We start from the raw sequence: 25,861 nt of genomic DNA on the forward strand, positions 1-25,861 counted from the left end.
CTCAACATCACCTCTTCCTTGATGGAGGTGATATTTTAGTCCTTATCTTCTTTAGTCCTTTGTCTTACTCTCAATTAATTCAGAACTTAGGGAGAAAGGAGGCTGCTGATTGGGCCTCCTTCACGGGTTCTCATGATTATAATCCTCATTTTACAGATGAAGCTCAGAAAAAGGCTGAGATCTTTCCTAAAGAAAAAAATGGCTTAAATGTCAGCACATAGGTGATAAATAGCCCAAGACATTATTTGCCATTCAGATTGGGACACATAGAGAAAAATGGGAGAATAGTGTGATATCACCAAAAGTAACTCAAATGTGAAACAAACCAAAAGAGAAAACACAACCTCAAATGATGGCATCGTAAATCAAGAAAATGTCAAGCCCCCACCAATTCTGAGATAACACATAAAGCAACTTGAATGCTACTAAGAGTATGGAATAGAAAATTAGCCCAAGCACTTTTCATGGCCGTCACCAAAAAGTCTACAGATAATAAATGCTGGAGAGGATGTGGAGAAAAGGGAACCTTCCTGCACTAATGGTGGGAATGTAAATTGGTACAGCCACCATGGAGAACAGCATGGAGGTTCTTTAAAAGCTAAAAATAGGGTTACCATATGACTTAGTAATCCTACTCCTGGACTATATCTGGAAAAAATGAAAACCCTAATTTGAAAAGATATATGTACCCCACTCCAGTACTCTAGCCTGGAAAATCCCATGGACAGAGGAGCCTGGTAGGCTGCAGTCCATGGGGTCGCTAAGAGTCAGGCACGATGGAGCGACTTCACTTTCACTTTTCACTTTCATGCACTGGAGAAGGAAATGGCAACCCACTCCAGTGTTCTTGCCTGGAGAATCCCAGGGACGGAGGAGCCTGGTGGGCTGCCGTCTATGGGGTCGCACAGAGTCGGACACGACTGAAGCAACTTAGCAGCATGTACCCCAGTGTTCATACCAACACTATTTACGATAGCCAAGGCATGGAAGCATGATTGTCCATCGATAGATGAAAAAGATGTGGTGTATAAAGGCTTCCCCAGTGGCTCAGTAGTAAAGAATCTGCCTGCAATGCAGGAGAGGAAGGAGCCACAGGTTCGATCCCTGGATGGGGAAGAGCCCCTGGGGGAGGACACGGCAACCCACTCCTGTATTCCTGCCTAGAGAATCTTATGGACAGAGGAGCCTGGCGGGCTACAGTCCATGGGGTCTCAAAGAGTCAGACACAAGTGAAACAACTGAACGCACACGGTGTATAAATACACAATGGACTATTACTCAACCACAAAAAAAAAAGAAACAAATAATGCCATTAGCAGCAACATGGATGGACCTAGAGATAATCATACCAAGTGAAGTAAGTCAGAGAAAGACAAATACCATATGGTATCACCTACATGTGGAATCTTCAAAGATGATACACATGAACTTATATACAAAACAGAAACAGGCCCACAGACGTAGAAAACAAACTTACAGTTACCAAAGGGGGAAGCGGGGGTAAATTAGGAGTTTGAGATTAACAGACACACACTACCATATAAAAATTAGATAACTAACAAACACAAACCTATTGTATAGCACAGGGAACTGTATTCAGTACCTTGTAATAACCTATAATGGAAAAGAATCTGAAATAAATACATATGGATAACTGAATCACTTGGCTGTATACTTGAAACTAACAAAACATTGTAAATCAACGATGTTGTTGTTCAGTTGCTATGTCGTGTCTGACTCTTGACAACCCCATGGACTGCAGCACACGTCCCTGTCCCTCACCATCTCCCAGAGTTTGCTCAAACTCAAGTCCATCGAGTCAGTGATGCCATCCAACCATCTCATCCTCTGTCGTCCCCTTCTCCTCCTACCCGCAATCTTTCCCACCATCAAGGTCTCTTCCACGCCCCAAATCAACTATACTTCAATAAAAATAAAAATTAAAAATCCCAAGGCATTTCTCAACTACTGCGAAAGAGCCAAGAACCAGTTTATGGAGACCCCCCTCCAAAAAAAAAAAAATGCCAACAATAAACCTCATGAGTGGAATAACCAAGCTCAAAAACTAAGCACATTTTTCGGAGCCATGTGGAATTTGAAACTCATCCAGAGATTTACCTGCTATCAGAATTCTACCAAAATGCCTACCTAAATAACAAGCCTGAGACTTAATTTTATTAATAATTGATCGAACAGAATGTTGGAACAGAAACAGTCCTCAGCAATCAAGCCCAGGCTCCTCCATGAAGGAATGAAAAAAGGCCGGATGATAGAGCTGGATGGAGGAGCCATGCTAAATTTCCTTACAATCCAGAGGTTCCACCCAGAGAAGCAAGTCGGTACCAGAGCCAAGACCAGGATCCAGGTCTGCCACTCCAGCCCTCCTTCCCTTTTCTACGCTTTGCGGCCCACGGCGATACTCGTATGTCCACTTCATGGGCACCATGCATTCACACTGTTGGGAGTATCACAGGCCATGCCTACAGGCTTCTGAGACCAGTGTAACGGGTGCCCACGAACACCTAGCAGATTTAAGATTTAAACCGTGGGAGACACTGGGCCACTTCTATGACAGCTCAGCACAGAGACGTGCATCATTCTACCCCCTGATAGGAGCACTGGTTCCCCAATTTCAAACATGCTAACATTGAACTTGGGCAGAGAATAAAAGCAGAGCCAGCTACCCTCATCCTCACGAAAGCACCCAGATTATAACAGCACCAAAAATGGCCTTCGGTAGCACTATTTTTAGAAACACAATCCTGTTTCTCTTCTTCAAACTAATTAACGTTTGTAACCAGGACTAAAGTGTCTCTTCTGAATGCAGTGGAGAAGCACATCATTCCGGTTGGAAGCAAGTAGCTGGATGGAGAGAGACTGTCAAAACCACATTTAGTGCATGCACATACACTCCAGATGATAAACACAACTTCCAATTAAGCCACCCTCAAATATCTGGCACCTAATACCTAGTGGTTTAAAAGCAACTGGCAAAATGTGCAGAGTCCAAGGGTTTTTAAAGGATGAAATCTCCCTTTTTTTTAATCTCTCTCATTTTAAAGGGAATGAATCACATGCTCCTAGAGAAGTGCAGCATTTTTGCATCAGACAGACTCCAGAGATGAACAGACCATAGTCCAGAGAAGTGTGGGGACTTGCCCGAGGTCAAGCTCAGAGTGAGGCCCAGGACCTTGATTCCCCCACTTCCTGGCCCTAGTCCAGGTCACCTCCCACATCAGAGCTGCCCTTCCATAGGAAGACTGTTCTTATTTAAAGTTCCCAAACCCATGCACCAGAGAAGGCAATGGCACCCCACTCCAGTACTCTTGCCTGGCAAATCCCATGGACGGAGGAGCCTGGTAGGCTGCAGTCCATGGGGTCTCGAAGAGTCGGACATGACTGAACGACTTCACTTTCACTTTTCACTTTCATGCATTGGAGAAGGAAATGGCAACCCACTCCAGTGTTCTTACCTGGAGAATCCCAGGGATGGGGGAGCCTGGTGGGCTGCCATGTATGGGGTCACACAGAGTTGGACACGCCTGAAGTGACTTAGCAGCAGCAGTAGCAAACCCATGCACAGCAAAGAGGAATTCCTGAAAACCTGGGGGACCCATTTTTATTTTGAGGCACAAATTGAACAAACGTTTTGCATCAGGGATTATCTTAAACTATTTATATGAGCACCTTCGATTTACTTTAATCTTGCTGAATTGCAGTTGGCTGTCCATTTATTTATATAAATTCCTGTTGGCTCAAATATCTTAAAAAATAAAACATGTATTCTTTGCATGGTGGAAGATTGTATTTTCAATCAATGTCCACCTGTGAGAATTATAATAATGGAGAAGGGGACAACAGAGGATGAGATGGCTGGATGGCATCACTGACTCGATGGACATGAGTCTGAGTGAACTCCGGGAGTTGGTGATGGACAGGGAGGCCTGGCGTGCTGCAATTCATGGGGTCGCAAAGAGTCGGACACAACTGAGCGGCTGAACTGAACTGAATGCTCATAATGACCATTTATCAGCTTTCCCTGGTGGTCCAGTGGTTAAGAATCCACCTGCCAATGCAGGGAACATGGGTTCAACCCCTTTCTGTAGTCTGGGAAGATTCCACATGATGCGGAGCAGCTAAGCCTGTGTGAAATTGCCGCTAATGCCTGCAGGCCGAGAGCCTGTGCCCTGTAACAAGTGAGGCCACAGCAGCTGAGAAGTCCATGCATCGCAGCTAGAAATTAGCCCCTGCTCACCGCAACTAGAGAAAGCCCCAGTGCAGCAGTGAAGACCCAGCGCAGTCAATAAATAAATATTAATGTAAAACAAAATGTCATTTACTGAGCACCTACATGCTCAGTACTGCGACAGGCACTTCACAGAATAACAACAAGGATAATTATAAAGTAACTATCACTTACCAAATACATAATATGTCCAGTCATTATTCTACGTATTTAAGTACTTTAATTCATGTAACAATCAAAATCATCCTGTTAAGTAGTTATTATCATTCACATTTTACAGATGAAGACATTGAGACCTGGAGAAGTAACTGCCCAAAATTTCACAGTGAGCAAAAGGAAAGTCAAGATTCAAACCCAGGCCCGCGAGATTCTAGAACCCTTTGTCTTTCATTCCTACCATGCAGTGCTACATCCACTTTACAGAAAGTATTGCTTCAGGTTCTATTTCCAGCAAGGACATTTACAGATCCAAGGACAAACTAAATGACGCTAAGAAGACCTGTTCCCTATAAATGTCTCAGACTTCTTCTTGATTTGGAACAAAGTAACTCTGCTACCAAATTCCCTGAAGAAAAATGGAGCTCACAGCTTAAGGGCAATCGGATAAGGCTGAAATCTGAAGTGGTTCCAAAATACAATGAAATTTGGGCGTGAAAGACAATTTGTCTATTGTTCCACATTAAAATATTCATGAGGCAAGGAAGCATTCCCATTTTCAATAATTAAATGGCTAAAATCTGCAACCTGATATATTTACTGTTCACGAACAACGCATTCCTAGAAGGGCCTAAGTTCGAATTAGCAGCCCCACAAGCTGTCATGTTACAGAGCGAAACCAAACAAATGAGACAGAAATGTTGCCGTTGCCTAGAGAGGAAATTTTCCCCACCACTTGTTCGGCTGTAGAGAGAGCCTGAGTCAAAATTAAGAAATCATTGAGGACTTTGCCTGCAAACCAGCTGGAAGAGAAGAGACGGAAAAAAAGAAAAAAAATAATAATGCAACATTTTCCCTCATTAGAAGAACTGTTTTAAAAGGGTTTGATTGTGCCTTAAAGGTTAGATTTTACAATCATTTAATATTTCACTTGTCTTAAGAAACCTGCACAGAAAGGCAGGGAAGGGAAATAGATTAATAAAAACATGCATTTATGAAGTGGCCCTGTTTTGCTTTTTCGGCCCTGGGATCACATGCAATATATGTGACACCTATGAGCAGAGCTGGGGTGTCTTGTCTCCGTGTTATTGGCAAATTGTCTCCAGTGGCCGTCTTCACCAGGGGCATCATCCATGTCTTCTGCATAAGGATGAGTCCTACTGGCTGCTCACCGTCTCCCCCATGGTGCCAAACCCCAGCAGGGGTGGACGGGCCACTGCCCTGAGTCCTCAAGCGGTTTGGGACAGACCCAGGACCTGGGGCTGGCAGGCAAGGGGTTCTCAAATTGTCTTGTTGTGCCTGGACTAACCGTGTTGACATTACCTGGGATCCTGCTAGAAATGCAAATGAATGGGAAACTCTGGCGCTGGGACTCAGCCAGCTGGGCCTTTTGGTTTGTGTTCTTGTTGTTCTTTTTTGGCCACGCCGCAGCACGCAGGCTCTTCATTCCTGGACCAGGGATCAAAGGGACTTATGCCCTCTGCAGTAGAAGTGTGGAGTCCTACCGCTGGACTGCCAGGGAAGCCCCCATCTGGGCTTTAACAACCTCCCCACCTCTGGTGATTCAGGTGCTAGGGCAGCCTCACCCCTCTGCTCCTGCTCAGCTCTGAGGTCCCGCATCCAAGAACTCTGCCTCCAGACAACCTCTCCGCCTGTGCTGGCCTCAGCAAGGAGGACAGATGCCAAAGCCCCAGAAGGGGATCTGGGGTGGTCTTGCTGACTCAAACCCAGGATCTGATGCCCAGTTGTGCCATCCCTGCCGCCATGCTGGCTATTCTAATAGGGCTGCAGTCGTGTCTAAAACTCCAGGTGAGATGGCTGAGGCCTGTCCTTGGCACCCTCCCCCTGATCTCCAGCACCAGCCCCACTCCCAAGGGGAGGTACTTATGCTCTCACTTCTTCAAATGGGCTGATAGCCCAGAATCAGGGGGCTCCTCCCTGCCACTGCCCGGGAACTCCTATAGCAACCCCCTGCCCACAGATCCTTCCGTGATCATGGGAATGAAACCCTGACCCAGGTTACAATTAGGGCTGCTGGCCCTGTCCCGCACCTCCCCAGCCGCCTGTCCACTCTCCCTGTTTCCTGACTTTGTCCCCTTCCTCTCAACCTGTCGCTGAGAACCCAGAATGGCTCATAGAACCAGCATATGCAAGATCACTAAGCACCACCACTTAGGAATCTGGCAGAAAATACTGCACTCAGAAGACCTGGCCGCTGGGCCCCTGTCCCAGCTCTATGCTTGAGAGGGTCCTGCTGCAGTCCAACTCAGGCAGACCCCTTCCCAGGGGGCACGGAGTCCTCAAGGCCAAGGAGACATGCTCACCTGGGACCCGTAGCCCAGCCCCTCTGGACACTGACTCTGGGTACCAGGAAGTGCCCTCCTAAGTGGCTGGAGTCCACCCTCCCAAGGGCAAATGGTTTTCTGCTGTCCTGCTTCCTAGACAAGGAGACGCCAGGAGAGCCTGGTGGGGCAGGGCTGGTGTGGACAGAGCTTGCATGTGTGAACTGGAGGACCTGCCTAGCCCTTGCAGGGGGCAGTCAGGAGTGGGAAGAGGAGAAGGGCTGGCAGGGGGCTGGGACCACGGGGTGTTCTCTTTCTCAGGCCCCACAAATGTTAGGGGCAGCCCATCATGCAAACTGGTGATGATTAAGCCAGACAACAGATATCACACACAGACCTACTTGCAGAATGAATGCTCCAAAAGCCTAAAATTAAATTAAGACAGCATGATGGTTTGCAAAAGGTGCCCTGAAGACAGGATGCTCCTATGCCCGGCAACCAAGCCAACAAGCAGGGCTGAGCTTTGTGAGCAGGATGCTGGGAACAGAATTAAAGAGGGTCAGAAAGACCAGCAGAGTCAGGGTCCGAATCCAGACCTCCTGCCCCAGCTCAGCCCACTTTACCACAGTTGCTGCTGAAATCATTTGACAGGGTTGGGTGCACCCATATGGATGTCCGGGTCTACTCCAGGGAACAGCTATCCCCATAATGGGCCCTACCCGCTCAGAAGACCCCAGGCCCTATACCCAGCTACCCAGCAGACAGTTTACTGGAGGTGCGGGAGGTCTCATGACCTGCATCACTTCCCCCCAGATGCTGCATCTCCAGGGCTTCCTGCCACCAACAGCCACCCAGTTGCTCAACCTGCCCCCTTTTTTGACTCCTCCTTCATCCTCACCTCTCACACGTAATGCGCCCCCAAATCCCACCCACCTATTCTCCTTAAGTCCTCTTAAATACAATATTTCTCTCTGTCCCTTCCACTGCCACCCTAATCCACATAACCACCATCTCTCACACCTCTTAGCTACCCCCCACATCCTCCCTAGCCCCACTCCAGTTTGGTGTTCACGCCGCAGCCCAAGTGACCTTTTGAAAACACAAATCTCACCATGTCACCCTGCTGTTTAAAATCTGTCCGTGGTTGAGATGAACAGATGCACACTACCATGGATAAAATAGATGAACAGAGGCTTCCCTGGTAGCTCGGTGGTAAAGAATCTGCCTGCCAGTGCAGAAGACACGGGTTTGATCCCTGATCCGGGAAGATCCCACATACCTCGGAGCAACAAAGCCTGTGTGCCACAATTACTGAGCCTGTGCTCGAGAGCCTGGCAGCTGCAGCTGCAGAGCCAACACCCTAGAGCCCGTGCTCTGCGACAAGAGAACCACTGCGACGAGAAGCCACTGCAACGAAGAGTAGCCCACACTCTCCACAACTAGAGAAAGCCGGAGCACAGCAACGAAGACCAAGCACAGCCAAAAATAAACAAAATTATTTTTAAAAATAGATGAACAACAATAATGTGCTGTATAGCACAGGGAACTATATTCTGCATTCTGTAATAAACTCTAATGGAAAAGAATCCAAATAAAGAATATACATACATACATACATATATATATGTCCAAATCACTTTGCTGTATACCTGTAACTAACACATTATTTTAAATCAACTATACTTCAATCAAAAAATGAAAAGCTTTTAATTAGGATGAAAAGCAAAATGCCTGGTCTGTCCCATTAGACCCCGCAGCATCTGTCCCCTGACCCCGTCCCTGCTTACCCAACGTAATCCTACCACACAGACTTCACCTGCGTTAAGAGATTGAACACAGCCAGGATCTCAATGACCCACCTGTATATACCCCTCAGAGGTCCCTCTCCCACCTACGCCCAGAAGCACCCATCTTAAACTCTCTGATCCTTCTTCCTTGCTTTCCTTCATATTTTTGCCATGTAGGGTTACATCTCTATAAAATAAAGTTTATGCAACCAGGCAGACTACTATAATTCAGTTCAGTTCATTCGCTCAGTCGTGTCCGATTCTTTGCGACCCCATGAACCGCAGCACACCAGGCCTCCCTGTCCATCACCAATTCTTGGAGTTTACTCAAACTCATGTCCATTGTGTCAGTGATGCCATCCAGCCATCTCATCCTCTGTCATCCCCTTCTCTTCCTGCCCTCAATCTTTCCCAGCATCAGGGTCTTTTCAAATGAGTCAGCTCTTCACATCAGGTGGCCAAAGTATTGGAGTTTCAGCTTCAACATCAATCCTACAATGAACACCCAGGACTGATCTCCTTTAGGATGGACTGGTTGGATCTCCCTGTAGTCCAAGGGACTCTCAAGAGTCTTCTCCAACACCACAGTTCAAAAGCATCAATTCTTCGGTGCTCAGCTTTCTTTATAGTCCAACTCTCACATCCATACATGACTACTGGAAAAACCATAGCCTTGACTAGACGGACCTTGTTGACAAAGTAATGTGTCTGCTTTTTAATATGCTATCTAGGTTGGTCATAACTTTCCTTCCAAGGAGTAAGCGTCTTTTAATTTCATGGCTGCAATCACCATCTACACTGATTTTGGAGCCCCAAAAACTAAAGTCAGCCACTGTTTCCCCATCTGTTTGCCATGAAATGATGGGACCGGATGCCATGATCTTAATTTTCTGAATGTTGAGCTTTAAGCCAACTTTTTCACTCTCCTCTTTCGCTTTCATCAAGAGGCTCTTTAGTTCTTCTTCGCTTTCTGCCATAAGGGTGGTGTCATCTGCATATCTGAGGTTATTGATATTTCTCCCGGCAATCTTGATTCCAACTTGTGCTTCTTCCAGCCCAGCGTTTCTCATGATGTATTCTGCATGTAAGTTAAATAAGCAGGTTGACAGTATACAGCCTTGACGTACTCCTTTTCCTATCTGGAACCAGTCTGTTGTTCCATGTCCAGTTCTAACTGTTGCTTCCTGACCTGCATATAGGTTTCTCAAGAGGCATGTCAGGTGGTCTGGTATTCCCATCTCTTGAAGAATTTTCCAGTTTATTATGATCCACACAGTCAAAAGCTTTGGCATAGTCACCACGCATGCACGCACACATTCATTCACACAGGTCTCAGCAGCTTCTCCAGGCCGACCCCGGGTGCTGCCCAGGCGACCCCAGGTGCTGCCCAGGCCTGGACAGACTAGAGGAAAAAAGCGAGCCTCTCTGAGCAAATGAAGGCTCCCCCAAACAAGCAGTCCCCAATCCCGACCTCGCCCCACAGGAAGCGCACACCCTGAACAGGCAGTCCCTCACTTCGCCCTGCTCAGCTAGGATGCCAGCGCAGCACAGGATGAGCTGGGGGGCGGATACCAGCTCTCCGAACTGTTGGATTTCCACCCTCTCCCCACTCCCTCTCACATTCGCCTCTGTAATGAGAGTTTCAAGGGTCTCTTCTACCGCTTAAAAAGGGAAGGAAAAAAAAGGAAACTGAGTAAAAAGGAAAGGAAAGAAAGCAGCTGGAGAATGCTGCCCAGCATTTGGTGTAATAACCAGGGGCTTTCCAATAACAGCTAAAACTGGCTTTGATTTCGAGCTTTCCTTTCTTTTAATCTAGCAGATAATTAGAGGGAAATCAAATCCAGCCTGGCAGCCGAAGATCAACCTGTCACTGTTGGGATCAATTCCCACTTATTTTTACCATTTTCTCCTTCACACATTAAAAAAAAAAAAAAAAACAAAAAAACAAAAAAAAACACCACCTCCCCAGGTTGTATATATTGTTTGACTTAAATAATATACTTATTATTTAAATACTACATTCAGAATGGATATTTCCCATGACAGATAGTCTCTTAGGAATAAGCAGCATCTTCTCTCCCTCCAAATAAAGAACTCCTTGCTTTGCAGATTTAAAAACATCCAACTGCAAACACCCTTAAATGGATGAGAAAGATCAAAGTGCAGAGAGGGGAAGAAACTCTGTACCATTTATGGCTGTAGATGGCAGTGACGGGATTCACCCCAAAGCACCGGCTCCAGGGCTCCGATTCTTACCACTCTGCTCTCCCACCAGGGCATTAAGAACAGCAGGGCCTCTCCAGTTCCACTTCCTGAGGGGCTCTCTCTAGCCTAAGATGGACTTCTAAATAGCACACAGAGGATTTCCCCGGTGGTCCAGCGGTTGGGAATCTGCCCGCCAATGCGGGGGACACGGTCTGCTTGGCACCGCAACTACCGAAGCCCTTGTGCCTTAGAGCCGGTGCTCTGCAATAAGAGAAGCCGCCACAATGAGAAAGAAGCCTGTGTGTAACAGCTGAAGAACAGCCCCTACTTGCTGCAACTAGAGAAAGCCAGCGCGCAGCAGTGAAGAGTCAGCACAGCCAAAAACAAAATAAACAAATAAATAATTTTAAAAGTAAAATAAATTAGTAGCACACAGAGCTTTAAGCACAAGATGCTGGAAATAAACCAAACATTGCTCCATACGGAGGCAGACTCTGACCCAGCCACTGATGAAAATGATGTTTACCGAGCTCTTAATAAGAAGGGGAAATTACTGTTGCATAAAATGGCGAAAAATAAAAACAGTATACAAAAATTATATAGAGAGTATGGCCTCAGCTATAAGACAATATAGAAAGAAGAAAATGATACCATTTTTATGAACTAAAAAGTTAATCATGATTAGCTCTGGGTGGTTGAATTTGAGGGAGATTATTATTTCATGCTATGCACTTTGGTATTTTCCCTTTTTTTTCTATAATGAGCACGTATTACTTTTATAATAAGAAAAATTTCAAGAAGCATCTGTCACAGAAGCAAGATCTGTCCTCTCCAACCCCAAGTGCAATTTTGGAGGCCTGATGGATTGTCCTCCGGGACCCTGCCTAACTCCTACGCTCAGCTTCCTGCCTCCATCCTTCCCTCCCCCAAGCTTATTTATATCTTTCTCACCCAATCAAGGCCAAGAAAATGTAAGCCCCACCTCATTCACCATGGCTGCCTTGAGCACTCCAGGCCAGCTATTAGTTGAATCATAGGAAAGTGTCAGTGGTTGTGGGTCAGAAAAAAAAGATCTAATACCTGTAATTTCGTACGATCCCACCTCATCTGTGGCTCATCCTGCCCTCTTCTGAGCTTCTGGCATGTTCCCAGTCTGGGATGCCCAACTGTACACAGATAGTCTGGATCTGTTTCATTTTGTTAGATGGTGCATTAAGCTGGTCGTGCATTGGCTTACATTTCATTCATTGTGAATCTTCATTAATTGAAGCATAGTGAATATGAAGCAGCCACCTGGCTGGCCATGGAGCTCCCGCACATGGACCTGATCGATCTCTCACGAGCACCTACTCACGTTCAGTGATTGAAGCTAAAGGGATGCGTCCTTGCCTTAAAGTCTGGGTGAAGACACAAGCCCAGTCAGGTAAGGACAGTGCCTTGTGGGTGCACAATCTCCTCAGTGCACTTAATACCTTCACATCCACTCTCTCGAGGCAAGATCTAGACACACTTGGCTTTGAATCTCAGGCTGTTGCTTTTAAGTGGTGTGGTCTTTGGCCTGTCACTCACCCTCCCCAGGCCTCAGTGTCTGTCCTCCTAAAACAGAAGCAGCTACAGCATATGGCCGTTGTGAGAACGAAACAGGAACAAAGGTAAATACCACTGTGCCGTGCACCATGAGCCCTCTACAAACGGTCCCTTGTAACAGAGGCAGAGCCACTGTTATTCCCTTTTCTTCCCTTATTTTGTTTGTTGTTGTTTGCTTTTTTTGCTTGTTTTTGGTTTGGGTTTTTTTGTTTTGGTTTGTTTTAATGAGGAAACTGGGTTCAGGGGAGTCCAGTGACTTATCTGAGACCAAGTGGACCTGGTATCTAAACCTCCATCCTCAGCCCAGACCGCAAGGCGTCCTTCCATAAAGCCAACGACGCCTCATTTAAGAGCCCATGAACATTTAAGGCTCACTGGCGCAGCTCATGAGGAAATTTCCAAACACATTTGCTCGCCCGTCACTACCTGGAATAACTCTGGAAGGGCCCACGCAGAATTCCACTCTGCCGTTTCCCCAGAAGTGCTGACTGACGGGCCATATGCTCGTCTCGGTGCCCATCTACTCGGCGCCCGGGGGGACAGGGAGGAGCGGCCTGCCCACTGGCGGAGGGGCCCGGCTCCTGTCTAATGGTCCCCGAAACGGCTTTTCGGCCCAGGAAACCCGCCTTCCCCATAAGCCCCAGGAATGGTTCCTGCTCAACATGCTGCAGGCAAGAGAGGCTTTCTACTGGTTACTGCTGACTTAATGTTTAAACGTTTATGGATGGGAGAGAGCTGTCTGGCTTTATTTCTTGCACATAACGCACGTATCATTAGTCATTTCCTGTCCATCCTTACTTAAAAACACACGCGTGTTTTTCTAATTTGCTGAACGTGAAGCCTGGCCAGGTATGGTGGGCGTCACGGATCCTGAAGCCATGACACCCCGAACCCCGAGGGGGCAGATCGCTCCAGCTCCCTGGAGCCTCCAGTGACAATAGGACTGATGGGTTCTTAGCTTTTTGAAAATATGATGAAAAGTTTCTGACCTTTTCTCCAGGAAAAAGAGACACGGACATGAAATTTTGTGTCGTTACGGGGATCATGGACCCTCCGGAGGCCTGCGTGTTTCTGAATCAGGTTGAAGACAAGCTTGGATTGGCTCAGCCTGTCACCCCAGGTCACCCACCTCTGGCCTCTGGATCTGCATCTACCTCCCCACCAGCCCCCCTCTCTACTCATCCGCCTCTGCCTCACCAGCTGACTTAACTTCTCACATTTTCCCCAACAGACTCCTGTGCCTTTGTTTCCTTCACCAGGGAGACCCTTCCATCCGTGTGTTCCAAATATCACTCATCCTTTAAACCTCAGTTTCCTTGCCACCTCTTCCTTGTCTTTTTTTTTTTTTTAACTCTTCTCATCAGGAAATTATCTTTCCTTACATTTTCTTCCCTCGTTACTTCATCTTTATATTTCGGGCACCTTGTAACTTTCCACCTCATAGATATTTGTGAATCTTGCCTCCCTTACTGACCTGTGAGCTAATTCACTTCCATAGTCTTCTCCCTGGGGCTTTCCCTGGTGGTTCAGATGGTAAAGAAATTACCTGCAGTAAGGGAGACCCAGGTTCGATCCCTGGGTCAGGAATATCCCCTGGAGGAGGGAATGGCAACCCACCCCAGTATTCCTGCCTGAGAAATCCTCTGGACAGGGGAACCTGGTGGGCTGTAGTCTGTGGGGTCTCAAAGAGTCGGACACTGTCACTTCACTTTCAGTCATCTCCCTGGCACACAGTGAGTGCTCAATAAATGCTCTAAATAACCAATAGATGCTCTAAATAACCAGTATCTGTGTATGTGATCCTGATACAGGTTGTAAAATGAAACCCCAACAAGTGTGCAAATATTCATCTCTTTGTGATTCTGATTTATGTGAAATCTTCAGAGGTTCTTGGGGTCAGAGTATGCTCATCTGTAGGGGCTTGCCACAAAGAAATCATTAGGGGGTCAACAAAGCCCCAGAATTTCAACAAAATGTCAGCTGTGTGCAAGTGGATGGGCCATTTGACAGGGTGGTTGGATGATTCTCCTGAAAGAATGCTTGCTTCCAGAAGACTACTCTGAAAAGTAAGAAAGATACTGTTCTACATTCACAAAGGCATGTTTAGTCCAAATAGTTTAGAAACCCTTCGTGTCTATCACTGAGGGGATTTCAGTTAGGACATACTGCCAATTTAAGGCGTAGAGACCCGGGCTTGAGGGAATTTCTGGTTAATGTATTTTGATACTGTTCCCCAGGACAGGACAGAGTTACATTCCTTGATCAGACTACAAGCCCTCAGCTGTGAAATCGAACCACTGGGAGATTCCTTGTTCTCTTAGAATGCGTGTGTGCTAAGTCACTTGAGTTGTGTCCAACTCTGTGTGACACTATGGACTGCAGCCTGCCAGGCTCCTCTGTCCATGGGACTCTCCAAGCAAGAATCCTGGAGTGGGTTGCCATGCCCTCCTCCAGGGGATCTTCTGCACCAAGGTATCGAACCAGCATCTCTTTGTGTCTCCCGCATTGGCAGGCGGCTTCTTTACCACTAGTGCCGCCTAGGAAGCCCTAAGAAGAGAATGTTATGTTAGAATGTTTCACCTTTATTCTAGAGTCTACATAGAATCAACCTAATTTGAGGATTCACCTAGTGTTTGGGTTCTAAACACGTCACAAGATCCAAGGGATACACTTGAGAGTCAAGGTAAGAAGTGAAGCCTGATCTCCCAGTGAAGCCTTCAGAGGATGAACATCTCTGAATTGGGGACGAAGCTGTACTGGCAGGCTGACTCCACCCTTCATATAAACTTGGTTGTCATGGTGATAGGAGGTAAGTGAAGCTGGGAGAGGACCATGAAACGCTGCTGTGGGAAAAGGGGCTTCTGTGACTTAAATAGTCATATTCAAAATGTACACTTTTGAATAAGAGGCAAGCGGCTCACAGCTACCCCCAGCTCCCAGGCACTGAATGGCATCAACAAATCCCCTCAGAGTCCTCCAAGCCTGTCCCCGGCTTTATATTACTCGGGGGTCCTAAAGGGTAATGATCCCTAAGAAAGGAAAATGGCTACTAGAAACATCTACATCCAGGAAAAGGAGCAAAATACTAGTAGAATGATTCCACCAGGGGGTAAACCCATCTTCCAAAAATTAATCAGTTGATGGAATAATCACTTTGTTTATAAAATAGGAAAGCAATTTATCCTCTTCTGGTTCTGATAGAAGTGTCTCAAAAGAAAACCTTAGGCTCCCCAAATACCTTGAGAAAAGCGGACCGCTTCAGTTGTTTTTCCTGATTTCCTCCCCCTGGCAAGTGATGGATCTTCTTCATCTTAGTTTTGTTTTGTACAATTCAGACGGGCGGAATCATTACATACACAACTCCAACAGGCTGCTCCAGGAGCTGTGACTTACATGCCATTATCAGCATAACTTTCAAACGAAGCCTGACTGACCACATGGTGACCCTAAGAACTAGCATTTGTCCAGTACCCTCAGATGCCACGAAGGCCTCTCGTACGTGTCATTTCACATGATGCCAGTGACAGTCCAGGCAAGAAGAGCCCTTGAGCCCTTGATCATTTCAAAGATGAGATCAGAGAATAAAACGATTTGGCCAAGCTAGTCGTGCACTGATCAGAGATTAAGGACTTTAATCCAGACCTGGCTGATGCCAAGTCCAGTGCCTTGTCGGGACACGAGCTGCTCCTCTGACATGGATGCTTATAAAGGACGTTTTTGAGCCCAGGAGCTGATGAGCATGCTGGTTTCTAAGGTCCCTGCGAGTTCTGTGCCTCTATCGATAAAATGATGGGGCTGGATTAAACCAGGGGCTTTAGAAACTGCTTGTAGCAGAAAAGATCCTTCCCTCTCAAAGGAAATCTAGAGAATGCCTAAGTATAAAATAGGTCATCCCAGCTCCCCTCTGGTTAAAAAAGAAATGACTCCTCCGGAAATGTCCATCAAGTGACGAATGGATAATGTGGTATATCCATAGAATGGAACATTATTGGGGCATAAGAAGGAATAAAGTACTGACACATATTATAACATGGGTGAACCAAAAACATGCTAAGTGAAAGAAGCCAGCCACAAGAAACTCCATTTACATGAGATAACCAGAAAAGGTAAATCCAGAGATAGAAAATAGGTTGGCAGAGGTGGGAATGGGGAGTGAGTGCTTAATGGATAATGGGTTACCTTTTGGAGTGACAAAATATTTTGGAGCTAGAAAGGGATGCTGGTTGTACAACATTATGAATGTGCTAAATGCCACTGAACTGTATACTTTTGTAAGGCTAGATTTATATTGTGTGGATTTTACCTCCATATGTGTGTGCAGAGATATATGAGAGTTCTAGAATCCTATCCCATCAATCGCCCTTCCCCCGCCCCTGCAGTGCCTCCAAGGACTCCTAGTCAGTAAATCAATAAGAGTCATCAGATATTACAAAAAGTCATCATAGTTCAAAACAGCTCTCATATGACAGCTATTTTGTTCCTTCAGGGGCCAAAGGTATATTTTCTTCTAACCCAACAAATAAATTTGTCTGGGCAACTGACATCATGCTACATGGAAACAAAATTTTCCATTGCAGTCAGCTCCAATGTCAAGTCTAGTTACAGTGGTCCAACAGCTTTGGTTTTAGGATATGTCATTGGTTTTAAACTCGAAAGTCTATTTAAGTACACCAGAAAAGAGCATGGTAAGCACTTTCTGTTTGTTTGTTCAAATTATAGTAGATAATTTTATTGGTGAATAGTTAACTAAGCATTATTAAGTACCTACTATATAGTAAGGTGGCTCAGTGGTAAAGAATACACCTGCAATGCAGGAGACGACGCAGGAGACTCAGGCTCAATCCCTGGGTGGGAAAGATTCCCTGGAGAAGGGAAAGGCAACCTACTCCAGTAGTCTTGCCTGGAGAATTCCATGGACAGAGGAGCCTGGTGGGCTACAGTCCATGGGGTCACAAAGACTCGGACACAACTGAGCATACACACACAATATAGTAAGTCTTGCATGTTGCTTCACTTAAACATCATTATCTCCATTTTATAGAAAAGGATACTGAGGCTCAGAATAGCTCTCCACATCTTCAACATCAAGATTTGAATCTCAGTCTCTCCAACTCAGGAGAAAGTTCTATCCACTATACCCACTCAGTAGGGTCACAGGTCCCTCTCCCTGTGGAAGGCATGAGGATTGCTCTCTGTCCCATCGATATACGGACCCCAGCCTACATGCCCCCCTACTCCTGGGGTGTGTGAAGATGCAGGACACACAGACACAGGTGTCTGATGCCCTTCCAAGGCCCCCTCTGCACCTTTCTAGAGCAGTTTAAGCCTTTTTGCTTCAGTCTGTGCAGGAAAAGTGAAAACTACCTTCAACAGTCTTGGTGGCAAAGTGTATTCAATGAACTGATGAGGGACACATCAAACTCTCTTTTGCTAAGGAGTTGAAGAGCAAGGCAAGGAAACTATTTGTTTTTTAAATATTTAGGTTGGATCCTATTCAAACACAAGAAACTCGGGCTTCTAAAGTTAACTGCTGGCCTAGAAGTCCTTGTGACGTCACTTCCTGCAGTTGGCGTGACCTGGTCCCAGATTTGAACACACAGTTCAACAATCTATGGGCACAAATGCAGTGCTTTTCCAAGTTATTCTGAAACATTTGGAATTGAGAATAATTTCAGCCTTTTGGTTTGTATGAAAGTGTTAGTTGCTCAGTTGTGTCCAACTCTGTGATCCCATGGACTGTAGCCCGCCGGGCTCCTAAGTCCATGAAATTCTCCAGACAAGAATACTGGAGTGGGTTGCCATTTCCTTCTCCAAGGGATCTTCCCTACCCAGGGATCGAACCCTGGTCTTCCTCATTGCAGGCAGATTCTTAATAGTCTGAGCCACCAGAAAAGCCCTTGGTCTGTATGGCAAAGTTATCAAAATGCTGATACTAATGCCTTACATATAACACACATTACAGATTACAAAATGCTTTCATGGACAATCGTTGCTCGTTTTTGTTTTTTTAAAAAAAGGTATAATTAAGGAAAAATATCAGTAAATGCCATTTAGGTATTAACATACACCTTTATATTGTAGGTGGGGAAAGGGTGAGATGAAAGCATTTTTCTATTAAGATTGAAGTCAGGTTCTTGAAGCTCTAACTGTTCTTGGTTATCAGTTAAAAAAAAAAAAGAAAAGTCAATGCTTTTTAAATTAAAAATGAGGTGCTGCTACTTATGACTTGATAAGTCGTAAAATGCCTTTCCCATCCCTCCCAATGGTCCTGGGCCCATTTAAATTGCTTTTAACTTTTAGATCTGCAGCTCATATGGATCACATCGAATGCCAGGTGCCAGTAAAAAGGAAAAAAAAAAACAAACAACTAGAACCAGAAAATGAAAGCTGATCACGTTTTGAGGCCATCTAATGTGAAATACAGCAGTCCCCTTTCCTCTCTTCCTGGTTTTGGTGGCAGAGGTTAAGAAGGCTTAGGCCACTCAATAGCCTTTGAACTTGTTCCCACCAAAGGAATCAGAGGGTTAACGTGTCAAGGTCCTCTTTAAAAATCTATCCCCCTGAGCCATCCTGGCATGATAGCCACCAAAATCTCCCCGCAGTGCCCCCCAGTCACTCAAGACCTACTCTCTACCAGTGAGATCAATAACCATTAGAAAGTAGATTTTTGAGAAATGAATTACATTGCAATGAATCTGACCAAACTGCAATTAATCCACTGCTTTTCCTCAAGGATGGCTAAAAAAGGCAGCTGCATGTGTATACGAGTAGACCCATTATCCAGCTGCCGTGAGCTGCTGCCGTGAGGGGTTCCGCAGACCTGACCCGCCACCACTTTGACGCCCCCGTCGGTGGAGGCCACACCTGGCGGGATCGGCCCACGTGAACCACAGGTGAGCGTTCTCAGTGAGCCTTGCTGGCCTTGGATCCAAGCCTCACACAGCAAAGAATGCTCTGGAAGAGAACTCAACCAAGTAGGCACCATCCAGCCTGACTCAGAATATGACAAATGCTCCTTCAGAGTGACATTTCCTACAGGGCAGTGGTGCCCAGCCTTGGCTGCGAGATAGACTTACCTGGGGAACATACACTGTTTCCATGGTCAGGTCTCCAGCCCAGGCTGATTAAAAGCAGCATCTCTAGAAGTGGGGGCACTTGCACTGGTATTTACGAGAGCTCTCCAGATGGTTCTGATGTGCAGCCAAGAGGAGAAGCTCTATCGGAGGGTGATTCTGACAATATCTGGGCTTGAGCCCAGTTGGTGAGGGGCAGCAGTAAGAGGAGCCTGCGAAGCACCACTTGCTCAGGGAAGTCAGGGTCCTCATGTTCCTAAACCACAGCTGACACATGCTTTACTAGTCTAGGGGGGTGTCGGGGTCCAACTGATGTGTCAGGGGTACCAGGAGTGCTGTTTGAAATGCTTGTCTTTGGTTTTTCTGCGTAAAACAGGCACCATGATATTTACTCAACCCTCACTTTGCAAAAGCCAGGAATTTGGTGAAAACAAAACCAACAAAATACCCAAGTGACATTTCATGATTCATGACATCATGGAATCAGGGGTGATTCCATGGAGGGAGGGGCGGGCACATACTCCCATCAATATTCCAGTTAGATGTTAACTGGGTGGGTGGGATGAACAGGTATTATAAGGTTGTAAATATTATAGAACTGCCACAGGTTCGACAATTGGTTCTGCAGATTTTGAAACAAAAAGTTTACGTTGCAATAGAGTTAACATCATGAAGAAAATTAAAAGAAAGCGATCCTTACTACACACGTCCAAGTTACCTGTGGCCCCATTCTCCAGCATTTTGTACTCTTTGCCTATGTTTGAGTGTCACAGAGAAGCACCACGTGGGCAACGGTGAGGAGGGGAGATTCTGTCACTGGGGGAGAGTGGGTTTTCAGAAAGACTTTCCAGACTCAGGTAACAATTGGCTAAAAATTCACCTGCTGAACTGCAAGTGTCTCCATCTCTTGACTCTGAGTCACTATATCTGGAGGGTGATACTCATAGGTGAAAATACGATTTATTAGATTGTTAAAGGTATGAATCTCACTCATGATGCTAACATGTTTTGAGAACTTGGCTTACCTGCTTAGGACATGGGAAGCAGAATTGATAGAAATAAATGATATAAAAAATACTTACTGTCTCTCTCTTTTCTTTCTAAGTGGGTCCATGAGACGCAGTGTGTCTCTGATCACAGCCACTTTCACTTCTTCATCAACAAGACTGGGGACATTCTCAAATACCCCTGGAGAGAGCTTGAAGGGTAAGGATTCCGTGTTATGATAGAGACAGTGATTCAGCACCAACTGACCACAAGCATCAGCCCCAGTGGTCGTACTGTCAGAATTGTTTAAAGGCTCCCTTAAGTCTACCTTTAAAATGTCAGTTTCCTTTTACAAATCAATAAAATACACGAAGGGGGAAGAATAGCACTGGGTTTTTCTCATTATCAAAATGATATATGCTCATTGTAGAATATTTGAAAATATGGATGAGGTGAAGAAAAGAACCTTCATAATCCACCCCCACCCAAAACCCAGGATTAATAGTCGGTGTATTTCCTTCCAGTCTTTTTTAATGCATTCTTAAGTGGGGGGTGGAGGGGCAGGTGGAGGGAGATAAGCACTGCTCAATGTACTATTTATCTTACGGACTCAAGCATGTCGACAAAGCTAAATCATATTCATAGAATTTCAATTAGTTCATCTCCTGAGGCTAACTAATTAGTTAGTGTCAAAACTGATGGAAAGGCTCAGCTGCTTCTCCATTTGCAGATCTTCAGAACTGGAGAAGGGCACGCGGGGAAGTCACCATAGGTCGGATAGGTCTTATATTAATAGACGATGTTCTGAGCTCAACAAAACTGAAGTTATTTAGGCAGGAACATAACTTGGCCGGGCAAATCTGGCAATGTCAAATCTTGTTTAGCCAAGGGAGCAGAGAGAAGAGTTGGGACCATTCAGTTTGGCTGGTACTATATTCAATGAGATACTCAAAATACTTACTTCTTGCTCGTGTTCGATTCTCATGCTGGGATTTGCATTTACTTCAAGTAGTATAGGCTTCAGATTTTTCATGAGAAGAATATCAAAGCCTAAAATCTGGATAAACATAATTCAGAATTAGTTACAGTGTCTTTTCAGGAATTGGGTACTGTATTAGGGGTGTTGAGGTGAAAGTAAATTCCACCTCTGCCCCCAACCTGGGCCTTGACCCTGGCTTCTCTCATCCATAGCCCCCCTCCCTCTGGATGGACTTGTCAGGCCAAATGGACAGCAGAAAATTGTATAGGGGCCTTGGTAATGGGACGAGCTCCCATGGTTCATTTCGGCACCCTCGGTGTCGTCTGAAGGGCTATAAGATGATGACCTCGCTCTTCTTTAACAGGTTTTTTATTATGTTAAGGATCAGTAATTGCCCATCAATTTCTCCCTCTCCTTCTGTTCTCCTCTTTTAAGTTGCCTTTTAGCTGGATCTCTAAAAAACCCGAGACTATGTTTCTTAACCTCAGGTATATATCAGAATCACTTAGGGACCCCTTTCAAAACCACTGCTCATCCCTAACCCACACCTATGAGTCAGAGTCTTTCAGAGTGGAATGCAGCCAGTGTATTTTCAGTAACAAATCCCCTGGATAATTCTCATGGACCCTCCTACCCAAGAAGAAGGGAATATTTATTAGGTGCCCACTAGGCACCAATTATGATACAATGCACCAATTATTCACAGTCTCAATTCATTCTCACGACAGCATATTTGAAGTAGGGATCATGCCCTGCATTTCACAGAAGCAGAAAGTGAGTCTTGGAAAGGCCAGTGGGTTTCCCTGAGACTGCTCCTCTCATAAAAGACAGAGCTGGATTTCAGAACTGCAGAACTGCTATGCAATTTGTGGGACCCGGTGCAAGACGGATATGCAGTGTTCAAAAAGTATTAACAAATTTCATGATGCTGAAACAGAGCATTAAACCAAGCATGGAGCCCTTTGGAGTGTGGGGCCCTCTGTGACGGCACAGCCCATACGCCCCTGGAGACAGCCTGCACCCATGGCCAGCTTTAGCACCCTTGCTGACCGGCCAACCGCCTGCTCTTGAACCTGGCATTCTGCCTCAGGTGTGGCTTTGTCTTGTGGACTCTTTCAATTCCTCAGGAGTCCCCTGCTTGGGATAAGTCACCCTGTGCATTTCATTCCCTAGGCCTGAAACAGCCCTTTATCTAGATAACATCTCCTCACCCTTGAGATTGCAGTTTCTAATTGGATTCAGACGTGGACTATGAGGATGCAGGATTCTCGGGAGGACTGTCATTATCTCTCTAGGAGGTGATAAGGTAGAAGAAAACTCCTAATATGAGTGATACCATCCCAAAGCTTCAAAAAGTAACATGGAGAATAAAGGAGGGGAGAGAACAAAGACACAGCTGCATCGCCTCCTCTGTGGACTCAAGAAGAAAATATGAGGGGAAATCCATTTACTTGTCTATCTAGAATATGCATTAGTTAAATGATAATTATTAAAGTGTAGCTTCATCCTTATTAATGAACTCAGAGCCTGAATGACCATTTGGGGGTGGGGGGCAGGGTGCGTAATTGAAGATGAGGCTATTCTTCAAGAAAGGACAATAAGGATGAAAAGTTGGGAAAAGTCATCCTCACTCTATTTTTCTTTTCCTGGTTATAAGAAGAAAGGAATGGAAATTCAGTAGAAAATGTTACATGTATTATAGATCTGCTTAATAATATATGACAAGTGGATATGAGTAATGAGGCCTGTAAGAGACTCTGGTGACATCATCAGTCTAACTTCAGACCTGGTCTGAGACCTGATGTTGATGAGCCTACAGAGAACAATGGGAGGCAGTGTCAACGTTTATCATCCTGAGTCACGGACGCTTACTTTTTGCTACATCTTAGAAGCTTGGACTTGTCCTTTCTCAGCCTGGTGGATTCGCCTCAGCTCAGTGCACAGAGATTTCATGAATCCACAGCTATGGGAAAGCTGGAGAAGAGGAGTGGCAAAGCTTCGCCAACCGTACGGACCCGCACTCAGCAGCAGCACAGAACTTTCCTGGGCCTAAACTTTGGTGCATGGAATGGACTGTGTTGAGTCTTGTGTAGAAGTGCTTTGGAGCCAGACTTGGGCTTCAATCCAGTTCGGTCTCTCATATTTGCTACACAACTCTAGGCCTCTGTGAGCCTCACATAACTCATCTAGAAAAAAATGGGCATAACAACAGCTACCTTGCAGGGTAGTTGACAATGGAAGCAAAAAAGTCCCTAGAGTTATGCTCATCTTAAAGAAAGCACTCAATATACGCTGGCTCCCTTTCCAGTTTCCTACTGATCCCATCAACAAGAAATGGCATTATTAGCTTTGGCATCCAGAAGAACTCATTTCAAATCTTAGTTCTGCCTTCAACTTATGTAACTACCGGCAAGTGACTTAGCAGCTCCAAGCCCCAGTTTCCTCATCTGTAAAATGGGCATAAGAATAGTGCCTACCTTAGTCCATGCATTCATTAAATACTGAATGCCTCCTGTGCCCTAGAGGCTCTTCCAGCTTCCAGAAATACAGGCATGGACTAGACAAAGTCCTTACTCTCATGGAGCTTACACTCGAGTTGGGGAGATAGGAGCAAGTAAAGATAATGGGATGTAAAATGTTTTGCATGGTACTTGACACATGGTATTTAATGAAAGTCATCTTTATAGTTCTTCATGAGTTCAAGGAAAGATGGATTTCCCCCCAAAGTTTAATGAAAAATGCAGCAGCAGTGGATCTCAAGAAACAGAATCACAAAACTTGGAGGAGCTAAGAGTTGGTCTTTTCATAAGATCCCAGAATGTCAGATCTGGCAGAAAATCAGGAATTTATTTGGTTCAGTGCTTTTCAATATGAGATTATTTTGAGGGGGAAGCACTGGGGAGACCAGATCAGATCAACTTTTATCTTTTTTACATCCTGGGGTTCCCATGGGAAAAGTATATATTTATATCTACACATCTATCTATACTAGATTCAGTTCAGTTCAGTTCAGTCAGTCATGTCCGACTCTTTGTGACCCCATGAATCGCAGCACGCCAGGCCTCCCTGTCCATCACCAACTCCCGGAGTTCACTCAGACTCAAGTCCATCGAGTCAGTGATGCCATCCAGCCGTCTCATCCTCTGTCGTCCCCTTCTTCTCCTGCCCCCAATCCCTCCCAGCATCAGAGTCTTTTCCAATGAGTCAACTCTTCGCATGAGGTGGCCAAAGTACTGGAGTTTCAGCTTTAGCATCATTCCTTCCAAAGAAATCCCAGGGCTGATCTCCTTCAGAATGGACTGGTTGGATCTCCTTGCAGTCCAAGGGACTCTCAAGAGTCTTCTCCAACACCACAGTTCAAAAGCATCAATTCTTCGGTGCTCAGCTTTCTTCACAGTCCAACTCTCACATCCATACATGACCACTGGAAAAACCATAGCCTTGACTAGATGGACCTTTGTTGGCAAAGTAATGTCTCTGCTTTTCAATATGCTGTCTAGGTTGATCATAACTTTTCTTCCAAGGAGTAAGCATCTTTTAATTTCATGGCTGCAGTCACCACCTGCAGTGATTTTGGAGCCCAAAAAAATAAAGTCTGACACTGTTTCCACTGTTTCCCCATCTATGTGCCATGAAGTGATGGGACCAGATGCCTTGATCTTCGTTTTCTGAATGTTGAGTTTTAAGCCGACTTTTTCACTCTCCTCTTTCACCTTCATCAAGAGGCTTTTTAGTTCCTCTTCACTTTCTGCCATAAGGGTGGTGTCATCTGCATATCTGAGGTTATTGATATTTCTCCCGGCAATCTTGATTCTAGCTTGTGCTTCTTCCAGCCCAGCGTTTCTCATGATGTACTCTGCATAGAAGTTAAATAAGCAGGATGACAGTATATAGCCTTGATGTACTCCTTTTCCTATTTGGAACCAGTCTGTTGTTCCATGTCCAGTTCTACTGTTGCTTCCTGACCTGCATACAAATTTCTCAAGAGGCAGGTCAGGTGGTCTGGTATTCCCATCTCTTTCAGAATTTTCCACAGTTCATTGTGATCCAAGTATATATACATATATATACTACTAATCCTGGCTTCCCTTGTGGCTTAGTGGTAAAGAATCTGCCTGAAATACAAGAGACCTGAGTTCAATCCCTGGGTTGGGAAGATCTCCTGGAGAAGGAAATGGCACCCCACTCCAGTAGTCTTGCCTGGTGAATTCTATGGACAGAGGAGCCTGGTGGGCTACAGTCCATGGAATTGCAGAGTCAGACTGAACAACAACACTACTAATCTAATCTAACAACCACTTTGCATGTTAGAAACCTGCATCTTAGAAACAGGAAAACCTCCCTCTAGTTTGGTGGCAGAGCAGGAAATGTCAAATGGAGAGAGAAAAAACTTTTCAATTGTGTGATACTCTCCACCCTCCAAGTCATTCAATCAGCAATGATGTGTTGCTACTTACAGGGTGCCCTGGGGACTCAAAGATATCTTGTCCTTCATCCCTCACCTCCGGAAGCTTCCAAAGCAAGCTGGAGAGAAAAGGGCCCTGAGCCATTGATTGTAA

General features: G+C 45.4%; 1 protein-coding gene across 2 annotated transcripts in view; it reads right to left on the reverse strand.

Moving 5' to 3' along the window:
* TTLL11 (tubulin tyrosine ligase like 11) overlaps positions 1-25,861 on the reverse strand; it is a 262,147-nt gene that overhangs the window by 126,834 nt on the left and 109,452 nt on the right. For both annotated transcript variants that reach the window (XM_044926309.2, XM_025261621.3), the window contains exons 5-6: positions 21,285-21,380; positions 20,419-20,534 (exon numbers count right to left, since the gene is read on the reverse strand). In XM_044926309.2, the coding sequence (XP_044782244.1) occupies positions 20,419-20,534; positions 21,285-21,380 (212 nt within the window). The remainder of the gene's footprint in view (positions 1-20,418; positions 20,535-21,284; positions 21,381-25,861) is intronic.

The sequence above is a fragment of the Bubalus bubalis genome, chromosome 12 (assembly GCF_019923935.1).
Source record: "Bubalus bubalis isolate 160015118507 breed Murrah chromosome 12, NDDB_SH_1, whole genome shotgun sequence".
In the NCBI taxonomy this organism is placed as follows: domain Eukaryota; kingdom Metazoa; phylum Chordata; class Mammalia; order Artiodactyla; family Bovidae; genus Bubalus; species Bubalus bubalis.